We start from the raw sequence: 26,452 nt of genomic DNA on the forward strand, positions 1-26,452 counted from the left end.
TGCATGGTACACAGACATACATGTAGGCAATACACCCATACACATTTTTTAAAATTAAAAGAGAGAGAAAAACAATCTTGTGCCCAAGAATTGAAAGAGAAGTAGAGGGCAGGCCATCACTAATCAGAGACTTACGTACGGGTCCTGGGTGGGCACCAGAGAACAACTGAAAAAAGTCAGTGGGTCCTAGGGATGATTGGGAGGCAGAGGCATCAGAACAGGGACTAATCAGAGGCTGGGCCAGCACAGTCAACTGGGAAGACATTGGTGCCACGGCCCCAAGCAGGGGACCTTCAGGGCCTGAGCCTTGAGTGTCTGAGGTGACAGTGAGAAATGTCGTCAAGGAGCTGCCAGGAAAAATAATGGTGTGGGGGAAACTGGAGATGAGTGTTATGTCATCAGTACATAGACACTGGGTCCTATATGTGCACACATGTCCGCATCATACTTCTAGGAGGCATGGTGTGGAGTGCTGAAAATGCATATACAGTTAAAAATCTAAATAAGTGTGTCATAGGAGTTCGTAATCATTTTCAAATAAATATATTGTCTTGTACTAAAATTTAGCACAAAATCTAAGTCTAACAAACTATGTAGGGCTAAAGATACAGCTCAGTAGTAGGCTTGCCTGGTCTCTGCAAGGTTCTGGGTGGTTTGATCCCTCCCCCTCAAAAAAAAGGTAAAACAAGACTTTATCTTTTCTGGAATTTGACATTAACTCCACTTGAAATTCTCTTTACACATGTGTCCAGTATTTACTCAACAGTCTGCCTCCTCCTTATTCCTTAGTTCTTACACCCTCTAGAGCAGTGGTTCTCAACCTTCCTAATGCTTCGACCCTTTAATACAGTGCCTCATGCTGTAAGAGGAACCCCCAACCAGAAAACTATTTTGTTGTTGCTTTATAACTGTCATTTTGCTAGTGTTATGAATTGTAATATAAATATCTGATATGTGACCCCCAAAGGGATCGTGGCCCACAGGTTAAGAACCTCTCTTCTAGAGTTACAGCTCCTTCTAGACAATGTTCAGTTTGAAGCCATTGCTAACCTCTGCTTCTCTTTGCTTAAAGCTCAGTGTAAAGAAGGCTAAGGAGAGAAATATAAGAATTCCCAACAAAGAATTTGCTTTCCCTCTACAGCTTTGTTTCTGTTAGAAATTCCATTTCAAAAGATAGATCCAGATGTTTGCCATATACTGTTTTTACAGTAGCAGTGTCCTACAGTGGGCTAAGGGTAGCAGCACTGTCTTTAGATCTGAGCAAGAGTCTCCTTGCAGGGCTCTTTCTGGGCTTCCCTTCTGGTGCATGGGCTTCCGTGCTAAGATCTGTTTATCCAGGACCCAGGCCTGCAGGTGCCTCTTCCTGGATTTGTCCTCCCAGGTATAGATGACCTGGATCCAGGGAGAGGAGGAGAGGATGAACAAAGGTGGAGCTTGTGGGCTGGCAGCACAATACATGTGCGTCGAAACCCCTCACGTTGGTGGGGCTTCGCTGGGACAAGGGGAAGAAAGGCAGGGCTTGGTTTTCCCACCCTCCCCATCCTCGTAGTCCACTGTGGAATCCAGGGGTACAAAGGCTCTCATCCCAAACTTGGCCTTCTGGGGTGAAGCAGACTTTCATTAAACAATTTCCTTTTTCATTGTTTTTTCCTCCCCCATGGGGGGGGGGGGGAGGATTAGGAGTTCATGCCCAGACTAGCCTCAAACTCCACATCTAGCCAAAGATAACCTTCAGCTTCTGATCCTCCTGCCTCAGCCTCTTGAGTGCTGAGGTTACAAAATACATAGGAGATCACAAGATTGCCATAGTTGTTTTCTTGAACCCTGGGCTTCCTGCATGCTAAGTAAGCACTGTACTCGCTGAGCTACATCCCCAGACCCTTAAACAGACGGTTTAGACTGAGTTAACTCTTCAGTAGTGAGCTGTGTGGTCCCACAAATGGGAGGATGCAGGCACCTGCCTTCCTCTAAGGCACTCAGCTGGATTCCTGCCCCTCTTTTTGTTTTTCTGCTCTTGGTTTATGTTAGCTCTCCTTTCAGTTCATTTATTTGATTTAGATTTGTGTCTCCCAGCATACCACCTCCCTCATTTTTTATTTTTGTTTATTTTTGTTTAATCCCCATCATTCCTTTAGGCTCCCACCTCCACCAGTGCCACTCTTTCCTTAGCCAATCCCGAAGTCTCCATACTAAACTACCAATCTGCACTCTACCAGCCCTCAGCGGCATCCATGGCCGCGGTGGCCCAGCGGAGCATGCCCCTGCAGACGGGAACAGCCCAGATTTGTGCCCGGCCCGATCCCTTCCAGCAAGCTCTCATCGTGTGTCCCCCTGGCTTCCAAGGTAAGGCGGAACTGGTTCTTGCAGGACCACCTCCAGGGTTCCACCCCTGCTGCTTCCTGGAATGCTCCCTGTCAGGGGAGAAAGCCCTCTTCCCTCCCTTCATACGAATGCTGGCATCACTGAAGTTGGAGGCTGCTCTCCTGTTGCCACCAACCTAGAAACAATGCGACTTGTGCTCTAGCACCAAGTCCATTTGTTTTTGTTCTCACCACCTGCCAGAAGCTGTGGCCCTAGCCAGCTGCCTGTGAAGAGGCGTATTGTCTGCTTCCATTGTTATGCTGATGTCAGCTCCAGCTTCCCTCGCATGAAATGCTCTCTGAACATTGTCTGTAGAAAATTGCCAGTCTCTGACAGCCAGCATAGACCCACTTCATGTGAAGAATAGAAATTTGTCTGAAAAGTGCTTCCCTGTGCCTCCTCCCCTTTGGCCGTGGTCCCGGAGCTCTTTTCCTGTGGACTCTAAGGAGTTAGAGAAGACTCCACACGAGAAGCTCAAGGACAGATTCGAAAAGCACCCATGTGAGCATACACGCTGGTGCTCAGATCCCATCTGTGCAGTCCAGAGAGAGCCCAGCACTCTGCCCCCAGCATCCTTTCTGTGACACTCAGCTATGTCTCCAGGGGCAGCGACCGTTGTTTTCCTCGTGTAATTAGTCATCTTTAACTGTCCTGTTTTGGACCGTACATAATTTAATTTTGGAGGGGTATGTTTGTGGGGAACAGGGAACGACTTTTTAGTTAGAAACTAAAAGGAAAGCATCCCATAGCTGAGCAGTCAAGTTCACTCAGTGGCTAGAAGGGTCTCTCCGTCTTTCAGTCCTTCACCTCCCTCCTGTCCCTCACCCATGAACAGGCCTGCAGGCCTCTCCCTCCAAGCATGCTGGCTACTCAGTACGGATGGAAAATGCTGTTCCCATCGTCACTCAAGCTCCAGGAGCTCAGCCTCTTCAGATCCAACCAGGTCTGCTTGCTCAGGTAATTCTCTTCTGTATTGCTCATATTCCCACCGTCCATGTTAATGCTTTTCCAAAAGACATGTATCTCTGACTCCCTCTCTGGTAATGAGGTAGGAGCTCCCAGGCACTGGAATATGTCAGTAATGTTCTAAATGATCCCGAGTGAATTACATCCCTAAGTGTCTAGTGACAATTCCAGGAAGAAATTTAGATACAGAGAGTCTAGGGAAATTATTATTATAGCTTTGTAAAGCAAATCATCTAGGAGACCTAGGTTTTAATCCTAAATCTGCTAGTAATTCTCAGTGACCTAAGGCAAGCCAGTTAATATCTCTTTGCCTCCAATTTCTTTCTTGTAAAATAGAAGTGGTTCTTAGAGCTGAAGGAGCCCTGGAGATTATCCCTTCGTTTTTAGAGTTGGGGAAAAATGACTTGTGGAAGCTATGGGCTAGAACCTTCCTTTCTGTCCATATAGGTATTCTAATGGTGGAATGAGGTCACAAAGATGAAAAATGATTGACAATGTATAAAGTGTTACATGAGTTTATAGTAACGGTACTGGTGCAATACCAGAAGTCAATCCTTAAAGACATCTGAACACTAAATAACATATGTAATGTTTCTATGCCATGCACTTTACAGTTAATTCATTTACAGTTACAGTTAATCCCCACAACACAGAAAGATATCTGTCTCTACTTGATAAGTAGGAAAACTGAAACAGGGATTTGTTCGGAGCCATACAGCAGCCAGGCATGGTGGTACACACCTGTCACACCAGTACTCAGCTGGCTGAGGCAGAAGAATTGTGAATTCAAGACCATGGTAGGGTACACAGTGTGTCTTGGCCATCCTGCACTACACAGTGAGACCCTATCTCAAAACAAAAACATTACACAACAACTAGATGTCAGAACCAGGACATATTCTAGACATCTAACACAAATGTCCATATTTTTCTACCATCTTAGACCACTTCCATGTCATCTTTCTACTGTCAGACATCAAGGATGGCTTGACCTGTTGGTGTCAACTTTACTTTTAAATAAGGTAGTTTCCCAAAAGATTCCCCTAAAGTGATCTCAAATAGTTTGTTTATAGAAGTGGTTTTCCTTGTTTTAGTTTCTAGGTAGTGAAATTGCATAGGTCTGTTCTGGGCTCTCTTGTAGTCCATTGGCCTTTCTAATATCCAGTCTTCACCATAACAGCTGTGTCTTGATATCTGGTAGGGAATGCCCTAGTCTTCTTTAGTTCTTCAAATTTTCTTTAGGTATTCTGGTTTCTTTTCTTTTCCATATCCATTTTATCATCATTTCTCCGTAAGAATGTTGGCTATAAAAAAAGAAAGAAAAACTTAACTGTGGGCCTAGAAAGATGGCTCACCCGTTAAGAGTACTGGCTGCTCCTCCAGAGGCCCTGGGCTCAATTACTAGCACCTACATAGTCGCTCACAACCCTCTATAACTCCAATTCTAGGGGATCCAGTGACTCCCCCTTGTGGCTTCTGCAGGCACCAGGTACATATGTAAAGCACAGAAATGAATGCAGACAAAACAGCCATACTCATAAAAATAAATAACATTTTACAGTTTTGTTACTATTGATTTTATTAATTATACTTGTAATCATTTGCTTTCAGTCTATAGGAATATAGCTGATTTGGGTCATCAAGCTAGCCTTCTGTAGGGAATTTTTTGTGAATTCTTTTTAGTTGCAGATAATAGTTTTGTTTCCTGCTCCTCAATCCTTGCACTTTTCTTATTGCTTACATATCTTGGGCTGAGTAGAGCAGTCCAAAATCATGTTTAATATTAGATGAAATCAAGGATCTTTTACTTCAGTCTAGTTTGTTGTAGCTATTTCCCATTAGGCAGTTTTTTTTTTCTCCTAACTATTTAATAGAGATAGTTTGTCATGTTTTAATTTTTAAATAAATAGTATATCAAATATACTTTCTCATCTGTTTGGATAACCATGTAACTTTATTCCCTATTCTGTTAATGTAGCAAGTTACATTAATAAATTTTGTAATGTTAAATTATCCTTATATTTATGAGATAAACTATTTGATCATGTTGATATGACAACATGCTTTTTGAGCTCAGTTTGCAACTACTGTGATTAGTATTTTTGCATCAGTGTTCATAGACAAAAAATGACACAAATCTGATTTCCCTTTCTTAGGGAATCCTTATCTGATTTGAGTAAACAGTGGCTACAGTCTCATACAAACTTGGATATCATCACCTCTTCTGTATTCTAGAACAGTTAAGATTGATAGTAACCATCTTTGCATCTCTTTATTCTTAATCTAAACTGACATTGCTCAAGTGACAGCCAACACCAGCAATTGGTAACACACACAGTTGTGCCTGCCTTGTTGAAAGGGTGTCAACAGAGAACCTGTATTTAAAGCCGTCTTGTCCCTTCCTTTTAACTTCCTTTGTGTTGTTGATGCATAGTTCTGTGGTGAGGAGTTCAGAAAAGGCCACTATGAATCAAAGAAGAACTACTTAAAGATCAGTCCAGGTCAAGATATTTGCTCACCCTTTATCTGAGTATCAGAAGTCCAAACCAACCTCCCAGTGAGCCCAAAATCTGTAGATCTCCCTGTATACTTTCCAAGGTAATTACAGACCCTTTTTTTGTATTTGCACACTGAATCCAAGTAAGGCAGGGGTGAGCTCTGTTAGAAACACTAAGCATGGCTTGCTAGCTAACAGAGGCATTCCTCATCGCTCAGTGGAGTGGAACCAACAGGCTCAGCATTTCTGAATTTGCCTCAGTCCTTTAATCATAGTGGGAAGAGTCCTCTCCTCTTGCTTACTTGAAAAGAATCTCTGGTGTTGTAAACCTTCATGTTGATTTAACCTAAATCTGTAATTGGAAAAGTGAACAACAACAAAAAGTATATGTGTGTAGGATTTTAATTGTTATCGTGTTTACAAAAAGGAACCATTAGGAACAAGTTGAGGTATGCCTTACTAGGGAATTTGCTGAATCAACAGGTGTCTGCATAAAGTGGGACAGCACATACCCACTAACATGGATGTAGTAGACCTGTGTGTCTTCACATGCAAAGAGTTCGAAGATACATTTCTTATTTGAAAAAGCACACGTATCTTATCCAGTATTTCACTGGCTTATGGTTGGCTACCCTTTCTTTTGCTTCTGCCATTTAATCTGTCCCAATGTGCTAGCCTGTTACAATGGAGTTATCTCCTCTGTGTTTTTTATGCTCCTTCTAAAGGACAAAAATATGGTAACTTACAAAACTAAGTGGCGGCTTTTTATTTATTTATTTATTTTCCAAGACAGGGTTTCTTTGTGTAGCTTTGCACCTTTCCTGGGGCTCACTTGGTAGCCCAGGTTGGCCTCGAACTCACAGAGATCCGCCTGGCTCTGCCTCCCGAGTGCTGGGATTAAAGGCATGCGCCCGGCTAGTGGCGGCTATTTTTAAGGCAATAATTAAATATTGAAATTTAGGCCTTCGTTTTTCTGTGAGTAGATTTCCAGGTTATCAGGCACAAGATTTCTAAATATTATTGTGTGCTTTTAAGTGTATCCCCAAATTTGACATTGTTTTCTTCTAAGCATTTAAAACCTTTTGAGGACTTAGTGAAGGCTTAGATATGGACCCTCTAAAAGTATTCCTTGCATTAGTTAATGTTCTTTCCTCTCTTTCTCCCCATTTCCCAGCAGTAACCTGTGTCCTACAGAGAAACAAGCCTCTAGCACAGCCTGGGGATGTGTGCATGGTAAAGGGCACAGTCGTTACAGAAAGCCCTTCTTAAGGGACCTCCACCTTCCCAAGCCTAGAGCCCCAGTTAGCATGTTGGCTGTGAGAGAACTGTGAGCGAACAGGTCAAAGTGGGGAGATGGGAAGTGCAGTTCTGTGTGAGATCATGCCATATTTAACTCATTTTTTTCAAGGAGTAGGATCCAAAACTCCCTCTCACTAATAAGACCAGTCAGAAACTCAGAAATGACAGATCCTTCTAGACTCCACTTTCCATGAAGAGGTTGTTGTATTCTTGGCCAGTTGAGTCATATGGCCAAGGTGCCTGTATGTCCCTGAGGACAAGGGACATCTTTAAACTATCCACTCTACCAAAACCTAATGCTTCTCGCTCTAAACCTCCTCTGATGACATTTTCAACAGGCAGGCTTTGCAGCCATTGCTGTGCTGTCTACTTCTACCTCACTGAAGCTGCTAACGATCAGGTTTGCTCATGCCACCTTCGTGTTTGTGATCTCCACAAAGTATGTTTGGATATTGGCTAAGAGCATGGGAATTAGATCATTCATGTGCACACACCAGCTGCACCACTTGCTAGCTGCCTTTGGGGATGTGGTTTTTGACATTTAAATTTCATCCTTTTTCAAAGTAATATAGGTACATAATTTTTTAACTTATATGACAATAACATTTACTAAAAAATATACTCCTCTCTCCATCCCAACTTTAATTTCTCCTATTCCAAAACAACCTTTAACTTGACCATCCAGTCTAATATAAATCCATATAAATAACATTCTAGAGTGTTTTTCAATTGATATTTCCATTTTTTATTCTAAACTGACTTCCTATTTGTATAAGGAAGCCTTAGCTCTCCAGCCCATTCCTACTGCCATCTGTCTTCCCCTCCTCACTCTTCATTCTCCCGTTCTTCCCATAGGATCTGTGATTCAACTCCTTCGTACTGTTTGTATAATTATTACCAGTCTTACAAGGTTGCTCTCGATGAGCTTCATAATGCGCTGTATTTCCTTCCTTGTATGGCTTGTTTTCTCTGGAGTTAATGGCTGTCTCATTTTCCCACTGGGTTATCTTCTGTGTATTTCTTAGTGTTCAGTCTCAGATCATGCTAAAGCTGTAAGAGGTTTCTGTGTTTGACATGTTTAGGTTTGAATATATTGAGGTCAGTATATTATTTGTCTCTATGAAACCTTTAGACAGTTCTTGTCCACAGTGGTCTCGAGACTTAGGACTTCATGCTTTCTTGTTTTCCGTACCTTGTCCTGGACTCCCTAGTTGCCCTTTATTCTGAGTTTTGTTGTTGTTGTTTGTCCTTTAACAATATTTTTTTTCTTTTTGCAAAATTCTTATTAATTGGATATTGTTACTTCTATTTTTTGTGTGTATGATGTGTGGGTGTGTGGATGCATATATATTAGTGGTGGGTGGGTGTGGGTACACATATGTCCTGGCTAGTTTTCTGTCAAGTTGACACAGGCTAGAGTCATCTGAGAGGAGGGAACCTTAACTAAGAAACTGTCCCCATAAGATGAGGCTGTAGGCAAACCTGTAGGACATTTTCTTAATTAATGATTGATGGAGAGGGCCCAGCCCATTATGGATACTGCCACGCCTGGCCTTGTGGTCCTGGATTCTATTATATATTGAGGCAGGGTCTCTCATGTGAATCTAAACCTCTCTGGCTAGTGTAGTCTAGCTTTATAGTTTGCTGCAGAAATCCTGTCTTTGCCTCCCAAACACAGGGATTGCACAGGGGTGCTGGGTATCCAACTCTGGTCCTCACACTTTCATGGAAATACTTTGCCCCATTGAGATATCTCCCCAGCCTGAATGTTTATACTTCTAAATTCATCGTGTAGCATTTCTTATCTTTAGTGTGAGTGTGTGTGTGTGTGTGTGTGTGTGTGTGTGTGTGTGTGTCTACTTCTGAGAATTTCTTTCACTTCTCCATTTCATATAGATATGAAGTCAAAAAGAAAAAGAAAATTTCAAAAAAGTGAAAGAAATTCTCAGAACTTGTCACATATATATACTTCATATATATATATATATATATATATATATATATATATATATATATATATATAAAGTAAGATGCATATTTTTAAACTCTGGATATTGATTGTAGACAGTTATAGATCTTTGGAATTTTTTTCTGTTTCCTACATTGCTTTTGTTTCATGTGAGTTTCAATTTATTCTTGCTTTGCTCTCTTCTACACTGGTTGCTTTCTAAAAGCTACCTTAGCTGTTCATACGTAGTTGAGACTGAAACCTTCAGCTGCTCAGCACACTGGGAAAGCTGACAAGGGATAGAGTACTGATGTGGGCTCCCCTGTGGAGGGTTAGAAGCAAGCCCAGCTTTTTCACTGCAGACCCCTTACCCTCAAGTGGCATAGCTGTGGCTCTTTTCTCTTGACCGTCTTCTCACTTTCCCTGGAGAGTCACCCCTCTGGCTCTGAGAACAGGCGACACCTGCACACTGGGGGTCTGGCCAGGTTTCATATGCAGATTTACCTTAGAGTAATTCAATATGCTAGCTTTCTTGGCAATTGGCCATGTGTTGTTACACCTCTAAAATCTTAACTGTTATTGTCTGTCCTCCATTATCCTTGCTTCTGTGAATCAATATGTTTTATTTCTTCCCTGCCATGTTAGGTTCAAAGAAAAACAAATAATTTGCCATATTTTCTAAGCAAGTCATTTAACCTCTCCGTCTCAGTTTTTTTCACCTAAAAAATGGGAATAAATAGTAGTCCTTATCTCATAGGACCGATATTAAGTTTGAAAATCCATTTATAACTAAACACTGACTGGCACACAGCATGGATCAAGAAATATTGGCTCTAGCCAAGGTTGGTGGTGTGTACCCATAATCCCCACACTTGGTAGACTGAGGCAAGGAGGATCTTGAGCTCAAGTGCTGTCTGGGATACAGAACAAGATTCTTTCTCAGAAAGGGGAGGAGGACAGCAATATGGCTCAGCAGTTAAAAGTGCTTGCCTTGAAAGCCTGGTAACTTGAATTCAATTCCAGAATCACAAAATAGGAAGAGAGAACCAAGAACTGACTCCCAAAAGTTGTCTTTAGAACCTCCAAATGCATGTATGCACCCACATGTCCTACAGACACACACAATAATAATAATTTTTAAAAGAAATATTAGTTCTATTCTTAGTAGTAGTCATTATAAATTATAGATGCTTGATGTAATGTCATCTGAATGAGCTGATTGTATTTGTAAGCATCACTTTCACAGTCAATGAAAAAGGTTTTAAAAAAATAGCCTTTTCACTTATGGCTTTGAATGTAAAATTCAAGGAAATGGGGAGAAAAAAAAGATAACTTTATCTTGATATCAAGATACATTTTTTAATGACATTAGTCAAAACTCATAAAAATTCCAATTCATATAATTGGAAATGAGTTCCAAATCACAAAGCAGTAAAAATCTTAACTGGCAGTGAAACTGTTCGTTTGTTTGTTTGTTTAAATACAGTCTCAGCATGAACCTTGACTGGCCTAGAACTTACTATGTAGACCAAGCTGGCCTTGAACTCACAGAAATCCACTTGCTTCTGCCTCCTGAGTCCCAGGACTAAAAGTGCACACCATTACACCTGGCTCATTCAGTATTTTGAATTGACAGTCGTTTTACCAGTTAAGTTGTATTTCCCCTTTGTGAACTAGTGGACTTGAAATACGGTTAGCTATGATTAATAAACTTATAGAATCACTTTTCATTTTGTCAGCTGACATTAAGTATTTATGGTGTGATCAGTGGTCTCTGAGCTTTCTGCCTCTATCACAGTAGATCAGTAAGCAAATAAGCAGTGTCAAAATGTGTATGAGAGTCACAGGGCACACCAATACCCTGAGGATGAACCAGAAAATGGAGCAGATCTGAAATGTGCTTCTGTCATGCTTATTAAGTCTTGACTTAAATCGTAGTTCTTTATAGAAATATTTATTTATACAAGAGTCAGAACATACATATTAAGACACATGCCCAGTCAGTGGAACACTGAGTTAGAAAATGTTAGGTATGTTGGTCATGTTTGGCTTCATAGAAAGAGAGATAACTGAGAAATCAAACCCTCGTGTAATGAGTTTTTCTGTCCTGCCAGCCAGCTTCCAAATAACAACACAAGCTCGGCCTTACTTTAGGCTTGTTTCTAACTAGCTCTTAAAACTTGAATTAACCCATTTCTATTCGTCTGTGGGCTGCCTCGAGGCTGATGGCTTCTACCTCTCCTCCTGCATGTCCTGCTTCCTCTGCCGATGGCAACTCTCCCTTTCTTCCTCCCAGAGCTCTCTCTGTCTGGAAGTCCTGCCTGTGTCTCCTGCCTAGCTATTGGCTGTTTAGCTTTTTATTAAACCAATCACAGTGTAATTGAATATTCAACAACACCCTTAGGTCCTTGACCCATCCAAGAAGCATTTCACTTAGTGGTGGTCCTTTAGGTGTCCACCTTTGCACAGCTGTGTTTAATAAGAATCACTGAATGACCAAAACAAGCAGAGGAGAGATGGAGGCACAGAGAACTTAAAGCACATTGCACATGTGCATACCCATCAATTAGTCATTAAGGGAAAAGGCACAGCATGTCTTCATATTGTGAAGATGGAAGCAGTGAGTTCCTACTAGTTCCTACAAGCTTTGAGGTATTTGTCATTTAAGCTGAAAGTCATAGCTAAGTTCATTATTTTATACCACTTTCTCTTATGTATAGGCCAGCACCAGGTAGTTTATGGTCTCCAAGTTATATAAAGTGGGAATCGAATCCGTAAGGTGAGACTCTACATGCTAACTGATAAAAGTCAAGTATCAAATCTAGGACACTAGATAGAAGGCTTCCTGAGGGCAAAGAGCTATCCCCATCTGACCCAGTTCAATTAGCTCAGTCTTCTGCACATAGTTTACAGAACAAGTCAGTAGATGGATTTTTAGAACTTCGAGTGTTGTTCAATAGAGCAAGTTCATTAAGAAACCATCTTGAAGATGAATAAATTCCTTCCAAATATCTCTGTAGCCCTATACCTACTTATCTGTTGTCCCCCTTGTGTGTGTGTGTATATATATAATTTACTTTTATTTCATTTGCATTGGTATTTTGCCTGCATGTGTATCTGTGTGAAGGTGTCAGATCTTGGAGTTAGACACAGTTGTTAGCCACCATGTGGGTGTTGGGAATTGAACCCAAATCCTGGGAAGAGCAGTCAGTGCTCTAAACTTCTGAGCCATCTCTCCAGCTCTCCCTTGGTTTTTTGAAGCCAACCACCAGTTTATACTTTCGCACCCGTTACAAGATCTAGCACAGCCCACACACAGATTAAGTTCTGGACTCATGCAAATCAACTAGGTAATTAACAAGATGTAATGATTGTGAATATCCTCTGTCTTACAGCAGGCCTGGCCAGGTGGGGCCCAACAGATCCTGCTTCCTCCAGCCTGGCAGCAGCTGACTGGCGTGGCCACCCACACGTCAGTGCAGCATGCGGCTGTGATTCCTGAGACCATGGCAGGCACTCAGCAACTGGCCGACTGGAGGTAAACAGGAAAGCCTGGGTTGGGGAGTGTTTCTGGGATGGGAGTTATGTCTACCACTGACAGAGAACATCGTATGGGCTATGGCCTCAGTGTAAGGGGAGGAGGTTTAACAATATACTGGGGTACCAAAGATTTAACCTGATTAATTTATAGTTAGCCGTCATTTTCTACCCAAAACTCAGTTAAATCTTTTAAACACCAGTGCAACTCACCAGGCCTGGCTGGGTTTTTCTCAGAATTAAGTTCCTTTCAGAAAGCAAATACTTGTCACCAGTGAAGGAATACAGAAGAGAGTCCCCAAAGCCCTAAGCAATTCTCAAAAGTGTTCTCATGAAGTTTTGAGACATAGGTGCCTGTCTGTCTGAGCTCCCCAGAGAAAGCTTGACAGACGAGATGTATTAGGAAGGATAAGCTCCAACACGTTTGTTCAGTGTGCCTCTTCAGTTAACAGCATGTCTCATGGATAAGAGTTCACCTTCTGCAGACCCCAGGGACTCCAGCCACTGCCTGCCAGCACCCTGCATGTTTCCAAAGCTGCCCATGCAGCTCCCTGACTTCCTCGAGGACACTCTCCTCTGCTGTTCTCACGAGCACTCATCCCTCTTCCTCTGGCCCTCATCGCAACACCACCACAATGTCCTCCTTGACCAGTACAGAGCCATGTGACAGTCCTCAAATTGCCCCCAGCTCTGTGGCCCCTTTGGGCTGTTCCTCCTTCTGCAGAAATTACTCCCTGCTGCTACCCTCTGGTAGTCTGGATACCACCCTGAGGCTCTCCATAGTTTCTTTTCTGAGCATAGAGTTCTTGGGTTGCATGTGGTAGTATATATTTGAAATCTTCATATGGGCTAAGGCAGAGGGAAGGGTCACAAGTTTGAGGCCAGCCTGAGTTACATAGAGAAACTGTCTAAATAAGTAACTCACTCTTGGGAAAAGGCTGGCAGGTGGCTAAGTAAGTCCCCTGAATCACATCTACTGCAGCTTTCTCCTTCGCCATGTAAAACTACTTTCTGACTACTAACAGGAGGGGAATATTTGGGCCATCCCCATGGCTGCAATCTGCCCTCAATGGAAGCACTTTGAAACCAGGCAAAACTGGTTTCTATTCTGGCTCTGCAAGACCTGGGGCATGTTATTTGATTTTTATGGCCTCAGTTTTCTTTTCAATAAAGTGGGGTCATGATGCTTACCTCAGAGGACTGTGGGGTGGTGAGGAGGGGGGTAGAGGTGGTATCAACTAAAATGGAACACACAGCACTTGGCCTGTCTTTAATATGCAATGTAACCGTGCCTGAACATTACAGAATGAATAAGCTTGGCGTCTTCCCTTCACCCATTCACAACGGCTCTCACTCGGCAGGATTGCCTTTCTTCAAGCTCATTAGCACTAGCAGCCAAGTGGAAAGCTATTTGACCTACGGTTGGGTTCCCCTCCCCCTTATTCTTCTGAAAGATGCCACCACCACCACATCATCATATTTTCCTTTGTCCTTCAGCCGTTAGAGCTCAATCTCAGCAATAGTCATGCACTGATTCATGCCTATTTTCTTACTCTGCCTTCTTCCACCTCTCTCCCATCTCTTAGCTGGTAATCTCCATATCTTCCCGGTCTCTGCATTTCACTGTGGGCCAAAGAGCATTCATAACCATGACCAGAAAACAAAAGAGGAGCCCCAGTGCTGCCCTTGTTTCCAAGAGAAAGGGTCTGTCTGTGGGGAAGTAAACAACAGGAAGAAGCCATCACAACCACTGCCAAAGGCCGTATATGTGTCTAAACACTATCGAAATCACTCTAAGATGCTCATCTTTCTTTTTCTCTTATTTACCCTTCAAGTTACAAAGATAGAATTTGATTTTTTTTTTAAAGTTTATATGAATTCTTTAGCTTTTAATTGTATTGTGTGTTAAATGGGCTTTTATGGACAGATCTTTGAATTAATCACCACTTAAATGTTTCTATTGGAAAACAAGGCTGTAAGCACCATCCAGCCTAGATGGTAAGACTTTAAAATGTAACTCATTTCCAGGATGCAGGCTGCCATCATATTTCTCTGCATGTATGTAGCTGTTATTAATTTTGATTTAATACAAACTCTATACATGTCTAGTCACCCTTCAGTTAATCTAATTGTTCATTCAGCAAGCGTGTAATTAACTGATCAGCTGCTGCATGCCTGAGCATTGTGTTAGCTACTGAGGGAATTCAAAAGGACATTGATGATTCCAACACCAGAAACATGTGGCTCCCCGTTAGCAGTGTGTTTTTCACATCAACTACAACTTCCTCATTAATAAAATGGTATTTCTAAGACATCCTACCTACCTCACAAAGCAGAATAAAAGAGCCCATTTCAGTTGCTATACAAATTCGAAAACAAAATGTGCATTCTAATGTTCAGCACAATCACCTGTCCAGGGACTTTAAAGGCCAGAGGAGCTCTTTATCCTCTCTCTCTAGAACTTGACATTCTTTCCCCCTTGAAAGTCCAGGTTCTCATCAAGCAGCTTGATTTCTCCTACTTCCTCAGCACAGGACTCCCATTTTACAGTTCTGGGATGCCCACATGCAAACTCACCTGACAAGGCTGATCTCTTCAATTATCTCTCACTACGCTGTGAGGTGGCTAACAGTGGTCAGCCTTTATCTGGGAAGAAGCCTCATCTTATCAAAGAGCTCAGTTTCTATGAAAAAAAAAAAAAAAACCCAACCCACTAAGGGGCCTTCTGCTCCCTTTTCTCTTTCAGGAACACACATGCTCATGGAAGCCATTACAATCCCATCATGCAGCAGCCTACACTCTTGACTGGACATGTGACCCTTCCAGCAGCACAGCCCTTAAATGTGGGTGTAGCCCATGTGATGAGGCAGCAACCAACCAGCACCACCTCCTCCAGGAAGAGTAAGCAGCACCAGTCATCTGTGAGGTAGGTGCTGAGAGCCTTGGTAGCCAGAAACCCCAGAAGATTGAAATGCTAAGCCCTGCTTGGAGGTAGGGATTGCTGGAGCACTACCCCAGCCAGCATGGTGCAGAGCAGCACTTCCTGAAAGAGCTGGGGGAACATCTACAGTACATCCTCCAGGTTTGCTGAAAGCTCTCTCTGTGTTCTGTGCAAATGCAACCCTGCCTCTCACTTTTTCTAGTTCCTGTCCCTCTGGCACTCTGAGGTAGAAGCCTGAAGTCATGCTGTGCCTAATATCTTGAATGCTTCAGCCCTTTTTATCAAAGAAAAAGTGATAAAGTACAGTAAGGCAGATTTCATCTGAGACCACAGGGTTGTGTACAGAAATGCTGCAGTGGAGGAAAAAGTGGGCTCAGCTCTACACATAGCATGGGCAATGAGATTTTGCAGCCAAGGAGTAGTAGTGTCCAGGTTATGTGGGAAAAAAAACCAATAGGAGACAACAGAAACTGGAGGATTGTGGCTAAAGCATCCTACCAGGATTCTCTGACAGTGATTAGCCGTCATCCAAGGACAGTGGAGGATGAGGAATCTGATCAGATATAAAGAAGGTGAGGGCCTCTGGCTAAAATGAACTAGCAAGGCTCTTAGCTGAAACTAGACTTTATAAAGAAGTGCACAGGTGAGTCATGAGGAGGTTCAAAGTCTGACTAAAGCCAGCCACACAATCTGTCATCTTTTCTAGAAACGGTGGTTCTCTGAGTTTCCATTTGAATACAAATTACAAAGATATCTTTTTCAAAAACAGGAGAAAATGCACTTTCTTTGAAATTTGAGGTCAGAAATATAACTCATAACTCAAAAATAAGCTGTATAGCTAGCAAGTTAGATCTAGATCATGAAACTACAGAATTGCCCCCACATGAACACATTTAGCTGGTTGCTTAAATATAACTGTAATGACTTCCAAATGCTTAATGGTGGGCTGCTAATCTTTCCCATCCCCCTGAACTCTTAAGCCATCAAGATTGACACAAGGCTCCGTGTTCCATGTCACTTTGATGAAGGCAAACCTAGAGATAAATTAACAGTACCAGAGACTGGATATGAAGAAGGGAATTCCTGGGAACGTGGTAAAAAGAGTTCCATATCTGGGTTGTAGGTGAAGTTTCTAACTGTATTAGTAACTCCCCAAGCACTTCAGAAGGGAGACTTTTAGTGTATATAGTAGCAACTGTGGAGTTCAATAAAACTGACATTTTTGGTGGGGGGTGGGGGGTGTCAAGACAGGGATTTCTCCATGTAGTTTTGATGCCTGTCCTGGATCTTGCTCTGTAGACCAGGCTGGCCTCGAACTTGCAGAGATCCGCCTGCCTCTGCCTCCCAAGTGCTGGGACTAAAGGTGTGTGCCACCACTGCCCGGCTAAACCTGACATTTTTAAAAAGAGGTTCTAGGCTCCACTCTAAAAACAAATAAACAGGAGCAAAACCACAGCCTATAGCTGGTCAAACAGATTTAGACTGTGCAAATACAGAAATGCTCCCACAATGCCTGGTGATTTGATGCACATATTTGTTTATTTGGGATGGACTGAATAAGAGAAATCAGGTACATAAAAAACGTAGTTACTCTAATTTGCTTTTCTGTTTCTGTAATAAAAACACTCTGGACAAAAGCAACTTGGGAAGGAAAGAGTTTATTTCATCTTATAGGTTGTAGTCCATCATCCAGGAAAGCCAACGCTGGAACTAAAAGCAGAGGCCATGAATGAACACTGCTGACTGGCTTGCTCCCAAACTCATACTTAACTACCTTTTCTTTACTGTGCAGGCCCACCTGCATAGGGCTGGTGCTACCCACAGTGAGCTGGGCCTTCTTAAATCAATTCGCAATCAAGAAAAGTTCCCCACAGGTCAATCTGATGGTCACAGTTTGTCTGAGGTTCCTCTTCCCCATGTGTCAAGTCTATCCATCATGCTGGTGAATTTTCTTTTCTTCTTCCTCACATAGCCAGGTGCCAGAAGCTAGATCTGCCTTCTTTCATTCTTATTCAGAAGTTAATTCAAAGGGCTGACTTCCCTCAAGTTGGCATCCTTCTTCATAATCCCTTGTTAGGGTATTTCTGATAACACAAGGAAGTTCTGCTTAGATCAGTGGCAGCTCCCCAGAATGCTTTTTGTGTGGCAGCCCTGTGAATCTGAATCCAGGACTCATCTACATAGTGAGTTCTATGGAGGCAACAGAAACCACTGCTTTGATCTCTATGTACCATCAGGCTCAGCCTGGTGCCCTACTAGAATGCTGATCAGACTGACCTGAGCTTAGCATCCTTGTGACCACCCTGCTGAGTAGGTATAGTCAGGACCCTTGGCCACAACCACTTCAACAAATCCCCCCCCACCACTCCCACCACCACACAGCTGCTTCAGGTGAACACACTGCTTACGTAGGGCAAAACCAACACAGGCACAGTTCAAATCGTCTCTTCGATTCTTTGTGTTGTTATTGGTGTTTTTGAGACAGGGCCTCACTTTGAAGCTCTGACTGGCCTAGAACTCACTATGTAGATGAGTCCTGGATTCAGATTTACAGAGATCCACCTGCCTCTGCCTCCTGAGTGCTGAAAGATCAGTCTCCAGCAAAACTGTGAGAAACCACACAGATGACTGTCCCTGTGTAGTAATGCAGCAGACATGCTCTCTCCTGTAGACATGCTGTAAGTGCTGAAACTATAAAGCTATAACATGCAAAAATGATGGTCTAACCAGAGAGCATTACTCCCAGCTCCAGAGAGGACTTTACAGATGCAGCTGATGTCAGCTATGGACAAAATCAAGTTCACCTTCACTAAACTATTTTCATTGTACTTCCGTCCCTTCACTTAAAGGACATAGCAGGGCCAAAGGTTTATTCTCTTTTGACTTTGGTCTTCACCACATAGGTCCTAACCAGGATCAACGGAGGGTTTGATAGGGAGAGAAGAAGGTAATTGTTCCCTAAAGTTACCAGGACTAATGTAGAATTTCAGGTTCACGGATACAAATTAAAAAGTCCCTTTTGGTGGGCTGGAGAGATGGCTCCCCAGTTGAGAGCACTGGCTGCTCTTCTAGAGGACTCAGGTTTGATTCCCAGAACCCCATGGTAGCTCATGACCATCTGTAACTCCAGTCCCAAGGGATCTGATACCCTCTTCTGAACTCCTAGGGTACCAGGCATACACATACATGCAGGAAAAACACTCATACACATGAAATAATAAATAAATCTAAAACTAGTAAATAATTTTAAAACAGTTAGAACTATGCTACAGTATTCAGATTTGGTTTATACATATTTTTTAAAGTCCCTTTTAAAGCGTGTCTTGCATTTGTCCCAATTTTTTTTAAAAAATTACAATTCATATTGATAAGCTTCCCATGAGGCTCAGGTCAAAATCCAAAAAGATTTTTTGTTTTGTTTTCCATTGTACACAAGTCTGAATGGCCATAAGTTTTCCCAGGAGAGAAAGCAGGGAAAGCTGAGCCGAGGGGCTGGGCGATCACCCCATCTTTAAATGCATGCCACTCAAGCATCAAGACCTGAGTTCAGTCCCTAGACCCTGCACAAGAAGCTGAGCATGGCGGTGCACGCCTGTGGGTCAAGTGTTGCGGGCAGGGGTCAGAGACAGGCCGATCCCGGGAGCTTGGGAAACCAACTAAATCAGTGAGCTCTGGTCAAGGAGAGCCTTGTCTCAAAAAACAAGATGGACAGCTCCTGAGGAACATACACCTGGGCCTGACCTCTGGCATACACACATGCACACACCCACCACTGAGCTTCTAGAAACTCGCGCAGTGTTTAAGGGCTAGCTAGCAGTGTGGCTCCATAGTAGAGCATCTGTGAGAACCTGGATTCCGTCTCCAGCACAGGAGGTGGGCAGGGAAACAATTAAATAATCAACCAGCCATCAGCAAGGAAACCAAACAAACACCACTTTTTTCACCACTCCTAAAACAAGACTCAGGTACCATCGAGGGAGGACTAGATGAAGCCAAAAGCTAGAGTTTAATCCTGAAGATTATCCTGTGCAGCCATGTTGGATGAGATAGCTAAAATCCTCATCTGAGAAGACCACCTCTCAAGAACAGGTATATGGACCCAAACCAGAGCCCAGAGAAGGCCCAGCTGAGGTTCTATAGTAACTAACTAAAGGCCTCTAGAGGCACATTTTCTGTCACAGATGGAGGCCAACTGGTCTGGGCTTCAGACTTTTTTCTGTGGAAATTTGGTAAATGTGGCGTCTTCTGAAAGTTGGGCCCCTTGGATGGAGATATGGGGCCTGACTTTCCTCTGTAAGTTTGTGTTGTTTTGTCATTACAGAAATGTCTCCACCTGTGAGGTGACCTCTTCCCAGGCTACCAGCTCCCCTCAGCGATCTAAGCGTGTCAAGGAGAACACTCCCCCACGGTGTGCCATGGTGCACAGCAGCCCAGCCTGCAGCACCTCAGTCACCTGTGGGTGGGGTGATGTGGCCTCCAGCAGCACCAGGGAACGACAGCGGCAGACGATTGTCATCCCTGACACCCCCAGCCCCACGGTCAGTGTCATCACCATCAGCAGTGACACGGATGAGGAGGAGGAACAGAAACACGCCCCCACCAGGTGAGGCTGTGCTTGCAGACTCTGTGGAGAGAGCAGAGTGCATATGCATCGTGTCCTATACAGTCTTGTCTAGGGATCCTGGCCGTCCATGAAACGTGACGGTTATTCCCTGCCAATCCCTACATTTTCATTTTGCCATGTTCTTGGGTCCACAATTACTTCATGAGAATGATAAGTTTGCCATACTTGTTCAAAACCAAAATAATTTTGAGTGAGTTTGGCCTTAAAGAATCGCTACGGTCCCTAAACATTCGGGAACATGAGACTATAAAAATTGGACTCCCAATCCCAGTCTATTTTAACACTTATAAACTTAAATGTTCCCTCAGGCTATTGAATGTATTCCCAGTTGGTCGGGATCTCTCTCGAACATGGCCTTGGCTCACTCAGAATTTGAAGTAATTGTCCAATTAATCAGAAATTTCCCTGTGTCTGATTAACCCAGTCCTTTAAACTGCCAGTTGGCTCCTCACCCAGAGAGCATTGCTGTTTATTCCAAAGTAGCAGGAACTCATTTTACTCCGCGTGTGCTTCCTAGGTGGAGGGATGAAGTATTTATTGTATTTGCAAGACTGTGAACCCTGGCACCAGAGCTTCTTTTCTGCACTTAGCAGCCAGACTCTGGCAGCAGGTGCCTTCTTGGGCTCAGCTCAGGTGGCCCAGAGAGATGTCCACTAACTTCTATGTCCACGGTCTCACAACCACACCCTCCTGTTACCTTTACATTGGGAACGAGGCCAGGGAAGGGGGCCTGCCACTACAAGCCAGAGCTTCCAATCATCGTTGTACTTCCCATGACTGGGTACAAAGTTCCGTGTTCACAGTTAAGCCCAAAGTGTTGATTCCTGATTGGATATAATGCTGCTAATTATTAATCACGATGGTTTTGATTAGATAATAAATTTTCGTGCTTGAAGTCATTACAGAATGTTCAGCTACACTGATAATAGCACTCTCATTGTAGCAGTTCCTACAGGATGCAACCCTTCCACCTGCCAGGTGAAGTTTAATGGTCTGAGTTTTCACCAGTAGGGCTAGCATGTGTCTCATTAATGTGTCCTTTTTCCTGTTGATTGGCTCGGTGTGGTCATCAGTGTAGTTTGACAATACCCTGTTGTGTTTCTGCTCCTGCCATTTGCTAGGTATCTGAGGGACATAGGGTTGGTGAGGCAGGCACATGTTTTGTACTCCAGTATCACTTTACACTCCATCTCCTTGTTCCAAGACCGACCTCACTTTCCTTCGTGATTATAGCCCCAAGTTGAGTCACTGTTCCATCATTCCAAACCTGAGAATCCCGAGGGCTCGGCCTCCTTCCAGAGAGGAAGGTTCTTCCTACCCAAGACTGGCCCCTGGTTCGGGGAAGCCTGTGCATGTGTAGTGCTGCCTAAAGAGAAGCTGAGCAGCCTGGAGCACAGCTGGAGAAATGCAAAAGCAATTTAAAGACCTAGCTGTCAACTAGATTGCAGTGTCATTTTTGAAGGCTGAGATCTGAATTGATACCAGCTCTGAACATGTGCCCAGGAGAGACTTGACTAGAGGGTGAGAGGACAGGAGGACCAGTGGTATCTCTCCTAAGTCAGAGCCAATAGGGCTGAAAGCAGAAGGCAAGTGGAACATAGGACTGTTTCCTTAGGAGGAAACATAACGGAAGTGTGTGGCAGCTTGTGAGAACTTCCATGAAAATGACTCAGAGGTGGACAGCAGCCTATGGGCAGGTGACATTAGGAGAAACAACCACAAACTGAACCCAGTGGCTTTATACAGTTGAAATACAGGGAACTGCCAGCCTTCACCAGAATAGGGAAAGCGTGTTAGAGATGCTCTGCTGAGTGTCTACAGACTGAAGCCGCAGAGCCATGGTCAAGGGCCTCAGCTACCCACTGTGGTGACGGGGAGCTTGCAGAGGAAGATGCAGGAATGATATTTTCTGCAGAGATAAATGACCGTTGCCTTAGAAAATGGTCCAGTACCCAAAAGGATAGGAAAGACTACCTGAAGAAGCAGCAGCCAGTAGCACCTACTCATAGAGAAACCACTGTGTAATTGGATCATGTAATTGTGACTATATTTAACAGTGAGAAAGTAAATGAACTTAGCGTACCTGTTCCTGAAATCATAATTATCATAAAATTCAACACAATGAATATTTACCAGCCCCATCATTGTAAGATATTATGTCTGGAACTCCAAGTGTCATACAAATAAGAGAGACAATCTCTCTTCCTGAGGCTTGCAGGTAATAAGCAAGATAAGACACGTACAAATCATTCTGACACAAAGCAGAGCATCTCCAGAGAAACCAGCCAAGCACTCGGGAGAGTTGAGGGAAGAGAGTTGTAGATTTAAGTGAGGTGACTGGGGCAGAGCCTCAAAGGTGAGCAGACAGGAAGCATCACAGTAGCAAAGCTTATCCAAGAGAATGCAGAATGTTGGAGAAAAAGGATTTGTCCATGAGAGATGGTTTTTTGAGGCATTTTTCCCTTAGATGGAGATGAAGGATTTGTCCGAAGGCTCTAAGTAGCTCAAGGAAAAGCATCCATTCTAGAAAACCAAGAGTTTACTAGGTGCACCTAAACAAGAAGGCACTTGGCTGTGGGCTGCAGGGCTGTACAGCATCCCTGTCCTCCCATTCCAGTCTGAGTATTTATTGAAGACGTTCCATCCCTGTGTGACTTCTCTGTTGTGATAAGACACCATAGTCAAGGCGCCTTAGAGAAGAAAGGTTTGTCTGGGCCCTATGGTTCTAGAGGGCTGGAATCCAGATGGCGGCAGCGCTAAAGTAGCAGCAGGAGCAGTCGAGAATTCACATCCTCAACCACAAGCAGGAGGCAGCGAGCACTAACTCGAAACCGTACAGGTCTTCTGAAACCTCATCTTCCCCAAACAGCCACAAACTGGGGACCAGCTATTCATATGCCCAAGATTTATGGGGGACATCTCATTGAAGCCCCCACAGTCCCTAATTCTGGTTATCCTTGTCACCAGACTACAGTTCTCCTTTCCCCGACTTCATTCCCTACTTGCTGCATACCCCAAATCTAGCCTTTAGAGTTCCCAGTGTGGTCCTGAAATGCTGGTCGTTTCCCTAGCGTGGCTCAGCCTCAGCACAATAGCTGGAGCCAGGTGTCGAAGACACTCACAGGGAAGACAGCCTCACTACAGAGTGCCTTTAGCATCCACATAATGATAAACCCCGTTTAGACCGTACTGACAATGTCAGTCTCTAAGACTAGATGGCATTGCCTGGGATTGTTAAAGAACATCAAGGAAGGATCATTATTCTTGACCACAAATATGGGCACTGTTAGTTGCCAATGCAATGGCCAGTCTCCCACCAGTCAGGAGAATTCCACAGCATGTAGAGGCACATGGGGCAGAGTGAATGAACTGAGGGGATCATAGAGGTGCACACACGCTTTACCCACAGGCTTGGTCACTTGGATTCCGTTCAGTAACTGAGGAAAGTAAGGCCCAAGGAAGCCAAAGGACTCAGATCAATGAAGGTTCAAGTAGAAGAATGGGAATTCATTCAGGAAGTGCTATGCCATTGAAGAGATATTATTAATTCCTGACAAAAGAACTGATTTCTTTTTAGCCACTAGTTTAGCAGTTACTGATTTTGTCCTGCCTTCTCCTGTGCCCACTCCCATGATAGCATCCAGTGTGAGCAGGAAGCTACGACAGGCCATGTGACGTTGAAAGCACAGGTGCTAGGTCGGTACTCATTAGCGTGCTGAGGCTGCCTCAGGAAATGGGCAGAGGTTTGCGTCTTCTCGTTGCAGAACATTTTAATAAATGGGCAGACCACTGAAAAGCCAGTGGGCTCTATTTTTCAATGGTTCATTAATAGCCTAGGGGATTTTTTAAATCGTAGCTAGAGATTTGACATAAAGACAGAAAACCTAAACAAATACCTTTTTTCCTGCGTTTCCCAGGATTAAGTAGAACTGGTCTTATTTTAAGTGTTTTTGACGAGGAAAGCATTTGATTGTATGTCTTTTACCTGGAATCTTCTTGAACAGTGTTTACGAGGACATGTCTGTTTATCCAAATCCTCATGCCTAACTCACCTTATGCGGAAACAGTCTTACAGAAGCCATGACATACAAACTTCTGATAAGGAAAACATTTTAAGTGTGTGATAAAAGTCATTCATTTCAGCTGATCAGCAAGAATTTTTTGTCCAGGCTTCATTATTCCCATGTCCATTCACTGAGTCACTGCGTCCAGTAGGAGAGTCAGGTCACAGAGCACATCTACATTCCACACTTCACAATACACAAGCAGCTACGTGAGGACTGTTGAGCCAGTGTTTCAAACAATGTCTGCTCTAAGTACCACATGATGTTTTAGATATAAAAGCAATTTCTCTAGTTACTCTTAAAGTGTTTATATTTTTTTAAAAAATTAGGGGGCTAGACTGTAGTTCTGTTGCTTATCCATAATGCATAAGGCTCTGAGTTCAATACCCACCCCTACACAAGAGTTGACCCAAGATATTTTGCTTCTTTTTTTTTTTTTTTTTTTTTTTTGGTTTTTCGAGACAGGGTTTCTCTGCGTAGCTTTGCGCCTTTCCTGGAGCTCACTTGGTAGCCCAGGCTGGCCTCGAACTCACAGAGATCCGCCTGGCTCTGCCTCCCGAGTGCTGGGATTAAAGGCGTGCGCCACCACCGCCCGGCGATATTTTGCTTCTTTATACTAAATTGAAAAGGTGGTAAAATTATTCCAGATATGTCCCAGTCAGTAATTTACAAACTATTATTACTCAAATGACTTCTGCCTGAAAAAGGAACAACATATACACTCATTTATTATTGCCTGAGCAAAAGAGCCAAGCCCGACTGGGATTTCTTTGCACTGACGCCTACGACAGTGTGGACTCACCACCCTCCTGCACTGGTTAAAAAGCCCCATCCAAGCAGCATCAGAATGCACTCCTGGGCCAATGACTGCCAACTGGAGGGAGGGACAAAGAAACCAGACTCACAAGTGTCGGGGAAAGGAACTTGTTTTCAAGCTACAACATACCCCGAAGTTGAAAACAATTTCAGTCTTGTGGGACTCATGCCCAGCAATGGAAGATCACACACTCTGGACATTCTCACTGCGTCTTCATCAACAGGACCCTATTCAGAATGGGTGAGTGGGTGGATGACAGAGGCAGCACTCTGCCAACCTGTCTGTCCCCAACAGCTTATCCTAATGTTTTAGTATACCACAGAGGGAGGCAGACTAAAGTGTGGCAACCCCCTGGTTACTCATTACTCTACACAGATGGGCTAGGGACACTAGAGGGGTTGGATCTGGCCCAGCGGGCATTGCTCAATGTATAGGCTTAATGTGATTGGTGACCCAGGCCAGCTGAGTCAAGCTGGTTTAGGGAGATAGATAACTGAAGTACTGAAGAAAGGGGAAGGAAAGCCTACACCTCCTTCCAGGCCCATTCCTGATGTCCTACAAAGTAGTCATGTGGAGGCTGACCTTAATGTTGACACACATGAGAATATATATATATACATACAGATGTAAATAAGCAGATAATATCATTTGAATGGAATGTATGTACCATATTAAAGTTGCAGGATTGGGATATAGCTCTGTTAGAGAAGTGCTTGCCATGTAAGCATAAGGACCTGAATTTGAACCCCAGAACCCACATGGGAAGTTGTGTGTGGTAGTGTGTGCTTGTAATCCCAGCCTTGAGATTTCAAAGACAGGCAGATCCTGGGACACAATGGCTGACTAACCTATCCAAGCCTACTTGGCAAGTTCCAGGCCAAAGAGAAACCTTGTCTCAAAAAGCAAGATGAACATCTCCTCCTGAGGAATGGCACCTGAGGTTGACCTCTAGCCTCCATACCTAGGCATGCATACACAAACACACATACACAAAACAGTAAACAAACAAGTTTAAGGTATCTTTTCTCATGCTAATAGCTAAATTAAAAGCTACATAGCATCAGGGGGAGCACTTTGACCTACAGGCCTTGGCTTCTCATCCTTCTCTCACTTGGGGCAGATTGAAAGTAATCCACTGTGCTGGGCAGTGGTGGTGCACACCTTTAATCCCAGCACTCAGGAGGCAGAGGCAGGTAGATCTCTGTGAGTTCAAGGCCAGCCTGGTCTACAGAGTGAGTTCCAGGACAGGCTTCAAAGCTACACAAAGAATCCCTGTCTCAGAACAAAAAAAAAAGTAATCCCCTGTGTATTTCTGGTTGAGGGACTTAGAACGGAAGGGCATGGGGGCAAAGCAGTGAGGCTAGCTGAGCTCTTGTGTCTTGTTTTCTTCAGCCAGGA

At 43.5% G+C, this 26,452-nt stretch overlaps 1 protein-coding gene across 7 annotated transcripts in view; it reads left to right on the forward strand.

Annotated features, from left to right (window-relative positions):
* The window catches only part of Hipk2 (homeodomain interacting protein kinase 2), a 180,809-nt gene that overhangs the window by 142,647 nt on the left and 11,710 nt on the right, over positions 1–26,452 (forward strand). For 2 of the 7 annotated variants that reach the window (XM_006990416.3, XM_042273076.2), the window contains exons 8-12: positions 2,217–2,343; positions 3,197–3,318; positions 12,467–12,609; positions 15,355–15,534; positions 19,871–20,152. In XM_006990416.3, the coding sequence (XP_006990478.1) occupies positions 2,217–2,343; positions 3,197–3,318; positions 12,467–12,609; positions 15,355–15,534; positions 19,871–20,152 (854 nt within the window). Of the gene's footprint in view, positions 1–2,135; positions 2,344–3,196; positions 3,319–12,466; positions 12,610–15,354; positions 15,535–19,870; positions 20,153–26,452 lie in introns of all 7 variants that reach the window. The other 5 variants (XM_076566460.1, XM_006990417.3, XM_006990411.3 and 2 more) reach the window with 3 other exon arrangements.

The sequence above is a fragment of the Peromyscus maniculatus genome, chromosome 3, assembly GCF_049852395.1.
Source record: "Peromyscus maniculatus bairdii isolate BWxNUB_F1_BW_parent chromosome 3, HU_Pman_BW_mat_3.1, whole genome shotgun sequence".
NCBI lineage: Eukaryota > Metazoa > Chordata > Mammalia > Rodentia > Cricetidae > Peromyscus > Peromyscus maniculatus.